Source organism: Abramis brama, assembly GCF_963993115.1.
Source record: "Abramis brama genome assembly, chromosome: 22".
Taxonomy (NCBI): Eukaryota; Metazoa; Chordata; class Actinopteri; order Cypriniformes; family Leuciscidae; genus Abramis; species Abramis brama.
The window spans coordinates 15505038-15511983 of NC_139984.1; the positions used below are offsets into that span (position 1 = coordinate 15505038).

The following is a 6946-nucleotide window of genomic DNA, read 5'->3' on the forward strand; positions in this document are numbered from 1 at the left end:
ATGGGAGTCGTGCCTGACGTCACAACCGATCTAGAAAGGATAATGGGCGGAAACGAGAGAGGGACAAAATGACCAGAGCTAACGAATGCATTTCTGAACGTGAAAGCTGCTTTATTTAATTATTGAGGGCAGTGGTATATATGTGGTATTGTAAGAAAACGCCATGGTAAGTGCTGCTAAGTGATGGCTGATGTATCATTTAAAAATAAACAAAAAAAAAGAAGAATCTATAGTTACAACGCAATATTTTAATTATTTTGACAATACATTAATTTATAAAAATGTAAGCAGTCCGCTACGTTGATGTTATAAAGTTGACGTTTGATCGTCAGCCAATCCAAACGAGGTATCGTTGTAATCTCGTTTTTTCTTGAACATCGCGAGAGCTCAGTACGGCCTTTCTCCCCGAGCTGCTGGTGAGGAAAGTATACACATTCAGGTAAAATGCAACATTTTTGCATAATCGACTTGTTACTCCAAATGTCGCCAACGAGTCGTACTGTGTAAATGCTTGGAGAATATTTGTGTTTATTAACGTTCATATGTGGTTGTTGTTACGTAAAGTATTGAATCTGTTGTTGTCTTCTATCCAGCGGTACAGGCTTCAATGTTATGATACAGGCCTTTATAATTAGAGCTTCCGGTCATCATAAGCGCAAATGTCATCTTGCTTGATTTCAGTAACATTATTGATTTATATATATATATTCTCATTGTATATTCACTGATTCGTTGGCGTTTTCTTTAGATTATTGTTTCGTTGCCCTAGTCTTTCTCGAGCTAAAAGCTTTATAAAGTAAACATAATAGTATGCGTTTATATATCAAGAGTATATGCAGACTAACTTATACACTAACAAATATGTATTTTAAATGACCTTAATTAAACTCATTTATTTAACTTAGATGAAGATTATAACTGTGAGATTATAACAACCCATACATAAAAAAAGTGTCTAGCTTTCAAGCTGCCTCTTTTCCCATAACTGAAACTATAATTTAAAATTGTATGTATTTATTATTATTATCTTATTATTATACATCATGTTTGTATATTTTTTTGTCTGTGCAGAACACTTCATGATGAGTTATGCTGAAAAGCCAGACGACATAACACGAGATGAGTGGATGGAAAAGCTCAATAATGTTCACATTCAGCGGGCAGACATGAATCGACTCATTATGAATTATTTGGTGACAGGTAAGCGGTCAACTGACCACTTGTATTTATTCACCATACATTGCAGCTTTAATACAAGTGTCTGTAGATCTTTTTCATAATTTGTTTGTTTTTATTTAGAGGGTTTTAAAGAGGCAGCTGAGAAGTTTAGGATGGAATCAGGCATTGAACCAAGTGTTGATCTGGACTCTCTGGATGAAAGGATAAAAATTAGGGAGATGGTCTTGAAGGGACAAATTCAAGAGGCCATTGCACTGATCAACAGTCTGCATCCTGAGCTGCTGGACACTAACCGCTACCTGTACTTTCATCTTCAGGTAAAGCGGATCAATTATTCATTTGACGATTCTAATTGTGTGGACCATTTGTTTGGCACTGAGATAGGGGACACAAACACATTTGCAGACACTGTTTCAGTTGATTGCATCTGAGAAAATCTCACTGTAAATGCATGTGACTTAAAATAATATTTCAATTTCGAAAAGTAGATCTGTTACTTTATCATTCAGAACCTAACAAAACATAAAACCAACTTAAAGGTGTGGCTTAAGAGTCCAAAATACTATTTGGGGCCACTGTAAGTTGTTCACTTTTGGACTTTTATTTTGTAAACTGGCTGTTAACCTATTAATATATATATGTATATAACACTTGCAAAAGGTTTTGCACTGTTTCATAGTGAAGCATAGATTTGTAGTTTTTAGAAAGACTGTCTGATGCTGAATCACAGGGGAATGATTCCAAACTTACAACTAGTGCTTCCTTCCTGTAGCAACAACACCTGATTGAGTTGATTCGCCTGCGGGAAACTGAGGCTGCATTGGAGTTTGCACAGACACAGCTGGCTGAACAGGGAGAGGAAAGCCGAGAGTGCCTGACAGAGATGGAGCGCACCCTTGCACTCCTGGCTTTTGATAACCCAGAAGAGTCACCCTTCGGAGACCTGCTTAACATGATGCAGAGACAGAAGGTAACATATTGTTTTACGTAAAACAACCGTCATTTTTTAAAATCTTATTTATTTATTTATTGAACCTGAAACCAGTACAATTGATGATATGCTGTCTGTCTCTTTATAAACGTTGTTATTTTAATATATTATTAAAGGGATAGTTCACTCAAAAAAGCTTACTATCCCTCTATAGACAGCTATGCAACTAAAATCTTTACGCTTCAAAAAGTTCATAAAGAGATCGTAAAACTAATCCATATGAGTTGAGTTTACTCCAAATTTTCTGAAGAGACTCGATCACTTTAAATAATGAACAAATTTAATTTAGGCTTTTATTCACATGTAAACTTTGATCTGCGAACCTAAACAGAAGCTGTACGGAACCTGCTTGACAAGCGAGAACAATCCTCATTGGTTCTTGCTGAAGCTCAAACGCGCTGCGTAACACGAGAATGAATCTCATTGGTTCTTGCTGAAGCTCAAACGTGCTGCGTAACACGAGAATGAACCTCATTGGTTCTTGCTGAAGCTCAAACGTGCTGCGTAACACGAGAATGAATCTCATTGGTTCTTGCTGAAGCTCAAACGTGCTGCGTAACACGAGAATGAACCTCATTGGTTCTTGCTGAAGCTCAAACGTGCTGCGTAACACGAGAATGAATCTCATTGGTTCTTGCTGAAGCTCAAACGTGCTGCGTAACACAAGAATGAATCTCATTGGTTCTTGCTGAAGCTCAAACGTGCTGCGTAACACGAGAATGAATCTCATTGGTTCTTGCTGAAGCTCAAACGTGCTGCGTAACACGAGAATGAACCTCATTGGTTCTTGCTGAAGCTCAAACGTGCTGCGTAACACGAGAATGAATCTCATTGGTTCTTGCTGAAGCTCAAACGTGCTGCGTAACACGAGAATGAATCTCATTGGTTCTTGCTGAAGCTCAAACGTGCTGCGTAACACGAGAATGAATCTCATTGGTTCTTGCTGAAGCTCAAACGTGCTGCGTAACACGAGAATGAACCTCATTGGTTCTTGCTGAAGCTCAAACGTGCTGCGTAACATGAGAATGAATCTCATTGGTTCTTGCTGAAGCTCAAACGCGCTGCGTAACATGAGAATGAACCTCACTGGTTCTCGCACTTCAAGTGAACATGCTTGAGCTTCCGTTTATCACAGCTGATGTGTGGGTTGGTAAATGTTTATATGTGAATAAAATTCAATCTGTTCATCATAAAAAGCGATCGTGTCTCTACAGAAAATTTGGACTAAACCGCTCGATTCATATGGATTAGTTTCACGATCTCTTTATGAACTTTTTGAAGCGTCAGAGTGGTGGTGGCATAGCTGTCTATGGAGGGACAGAAAGCTCAGATTTCATCAGAAAGATCTTCATTTGTGTTCCGAAAATGAATGAAAGTTTGGGTTTGGAACGACATGAGGGCGAGAAATTGAGATAATTTTTAATTTTTTTGGTGAACTATCCCTTTAAGTATGGTATAAAATAAACATCTGCCAACGACCAGTTGCGGATACCTTTTACACATTGGCAGATAAAGATAGTTTATATATTTGAATTGAAAAATAAAAATGTCTGATAAGAAATCTGAGTGGCTAGTTAAAAAGTGCATTCATCAGCTGTACTACCATTTAAAACCATTACAAAAAAATAAATAAAAAATCTCTTTGAAAAATCTTATGCTCAACAAGGGTGTATTTGTTTGATCAATGTATTAAACCAATGATATTGTAACACATTATTACAATTTAAATGAACTATTTTCTATTTCAATATAATTTAAAATATAATTTATTCCTGCACTTGCTTAATATTTTTGTGGAATCCATTTTTGCAGGATTCTTTGATGAATAAAAAGTTCAAAAGAAAAGCATTTATTTGAAATATATATATTTTGTTAACAATATAAAATATACAATATATTGTCATATTTGATTAATTATATTCCTGTTAGATAAAATTTCTTGCTGGTATTAATTTATATATGTATAAAAAAAAAATGTAAATCTTACTGCCCCCACACTTTTGTACTTTGGCCAGTAGGCAAAAAGGTAAATTATTATGTCAATATGAAATTTATCCTATGTACTTAATGTACATTCCCAGTTTTACTGTAAATTATACATCAACGCTTATTATTTAAAAATGTATATATAGTTTGTCTTTTGTAATCTGTATCAAAATGTAATAACTCTGAAATTACTTTCCTTTTCTGCAGATGTCACTTGATATGATATTTATAGACTGTAATGAAAGGCATCATTTATTTAAAGGGGCTATATGTAGAATTCAGAAAACCTTGTTATTAGCAACACCGGTGGCCGGTATGTGAACTGCAGCCAGCAACTTATTGCTCGAGCACACACAACATACTAGAGACTGAATGTGATTAAATCAATGCCCTATATACTCACAGTGAAGTTCTTTTTCATTCACTGTTTAGATGTATATGTAAATATGTGCTGCATGCTTTCCTCTCAATACACAGAACAAAAATTACAGTGGTGAGAAAACAGCAATTAAGAAGCATCTGATCATAGTGCTATGGATATGTTTGCACCAGGTCTGCAATTCACCCGCATTATGTTGACAGATGAGGTCATTAAAATTACACTGTTATGGTAGTTTGATTATAAAGTATATTTGAGATTATAGATCTGACTATGTGAGACTATAGTTTGACTTAATCCCTTTTCTTTGCATGACACATTAACATTACAGTACAGAATGGCCCTTTCTGCATTATCCTAAACGCATTAATTTCATGTCATAGAACAGAAGAGAGGATCTCAGGAGCTCACGTAAATAACACATCCATTTGATTTTGAGAGTCCTTCACATAAAAGTCAGTCTACAGGCTTTCGTTACAAGCTGTTCAACCAATTGCAATAAAAAAGCGATTAATGCATGAACATTTTTACATATAGCCCCTTTTTAATCGGCCAGTGATTGACAGCATGTGGTCCTCTATAACAGGTGTGGAGCGAGGTAAACCAGGCAGTGCTGGACTACGAAAACAGGGAGTCGACACCGAAACTTGCCAAACTCCTCAAACTGCTGCTGTGGGCTCAGAACGAGTTGGACCAGAAGAAAGTCAAGTACCCCAAAATGACAGATCTTAGCAAAGGCACCATCGAGGACCCCAAGTGAAAACGAACCAGCATCTTTATGCTTGCGTTCTGCGGGGAACAAAAACGGACGCTTTCCCTCTCTTTAACTATTTATACTCAGTGACTGACACTCAAACATCCTTTTATCAACCTTTTGTTTCGTTTACTCGTCGCTTATCAGAGACTTTGCATTAAATGGGCTGTGGAAATGAGATTAAGATTTAAGGATGACTTCTAGACAAAATGGAAACACTTTTTATCGCAGATGGATTTCTGTGATTTTTGTTACCACAATGTTTGACTTGCTGAGCTGAATTGATAGCATTTTAGCCATTTTGTTTTTGCAGAGGATTATTATCTTTCTATTTTGTCAGCGAAAGTCTACGAATACAGTTGAGGACTGAACCACACTATTTAGATTTACCTTCTGTTTGACTGTGTCCTCTGATGTGAGGTACCTAAGGCACAATAGTGGTGTCATCAAGGACAGTGAATTGATTGTACCAATACGATGAACGAGTCATGTGTGCTTTCACAACTTTTATTTGCAGTGCACGGGTATGCATTTTGTATGCGTGTAAAAGGGCCCTGTCAAAGAAAATCTGCCCTTTTGAGTACTAATGTTATTGCATTATAATGTTATAAAGTCATGTGACATTGTTTTCTACTGTACATTGTCATAGTATTCCTGCTTACATTGACATTCAATTGTGATTTATAGATATTGCAGAGATCAATTTGTAAGCTTCTGAAATCAGATGCTTTACATAGGTATTAAATATTCTTTTTTTTAATCCCCAAACTCTATTTGAATTTCAAAATTGCTGCTGTTGTTGAATGTTATGGCCAAATACTTATGCTGTGATGCCTAATTAAAGGTTGCAGAAGGGTATTTTTATAACGAATTAATATGTGGTGAATGAAAGCCACCCACATGGGCTGTCGCATGACTGATTATGATAATTGCTTGCTGTTGGCTGGTAAAGATGCAACCTCAGAAATTACACTTCAAATGAGTCCGAAGAACAAGAATCTACTCTGACAACTTGGATTCTGACTTGTAAAAGTTTATTTCTTTAGCAATGTAATCTTGTGCACGTAATGGACAAGATTATTACCCTATAGGGCCTACGATTATTTCTTTGTATATAATACAGCGATATCCGATCTTTTGAATCGGATCTTTTTAATGAATCAGATGAACCGGTTCACAAAGCGAGTCCAAAGGAGTCGTTAACTTAATCGGACTGATTCGGTTCTCAGCTGTTATTGACTGAACTGAACCCTAATCATCTCTATCAGACGATGTCTGATTCATAATAAAGCGATGCATAATAGATTTAACCAAAGGTTTTACTGATAGGCTGAAAAGTAAGTTAGGCTACTTTAATATATTAATAGTTGAAATGTTACATCAACATGTATATGGAACAGAGTTGGTTTAATAAACAAGTCTGTAAAAGAAGAGTGAAAACTTTTTTCAGTCAGGAGATGTTAACGAGTGTTGTTTAATGTAAAAGCTATGTTAAAAACTTTTAATGAGCTGAACTATGACTGAAACAAACCAAACTGGGATGCTTGAATTTACATTAAGCACCCTAAAAACAGCATTATTCGAACATAATACATACAGGAATGAGTCGTTTACAGGATTTTTTGTGAGTCGTTTTGTTAGACAAAATGTTTAAAAG

General features: G+C 36.0%; 1 protein-coding gene across 1 annotated transcript; it reads left to right on the forward strand.

Moving 5' to 3' along the window:
- The first annotated feature begins 181 nt into the window (after window positions 1-181).
- Window positions 182-6049, forward strand: gid8b (GID complex subunit 8 homolog b). The gene is made up of 5 exons (XM_084099002.1): window positions 182-439; window positions 1072-1200; window positions 1300-1496; window positions 1952-2149; window positions 5122-6049. Exons 2-5 carry the CDS (start codon window positions 1080-1082, stop codon window positions 5293-5295), a joined length of 690 nt encoding a protein of 229 aa, XP_083955128.1. The 5' UTR covers window positions 182-439; window positions 1072-1079; the 3' UTR covers window positions 5296-6049.
- The last annotated feature ends 897 nt before the right edge of the window (window positions 6050-6946 follow it).

What these genes read in the sequence shown, in the direction of transcription:
- gid8b (XM_084099002.1), top strand. Translation starts at nt 1,080, where the DNA reads ATGATGAGTTATGCTGAAAAGCCAGACGACATAACACGAGATGAGTGG. An exon ending in ACCTGTACTTTCATCTTCAG is followed by an intron (nt 1,497 to 1,951) that starts GTAAAGCGGATC and finishes TCCTTCCTGTAG; the next exon opens with CAACAACACCTGATTGAGTT. An exon ending in ACATGATGCAGAGACAGAAG is followed by an intron (nt 2,150 to 5,121) that starts GTAACATATTGT and finishes CCTCTATAACAG; the next exon opens with GTGTGGAGCGAGGTAAACCA.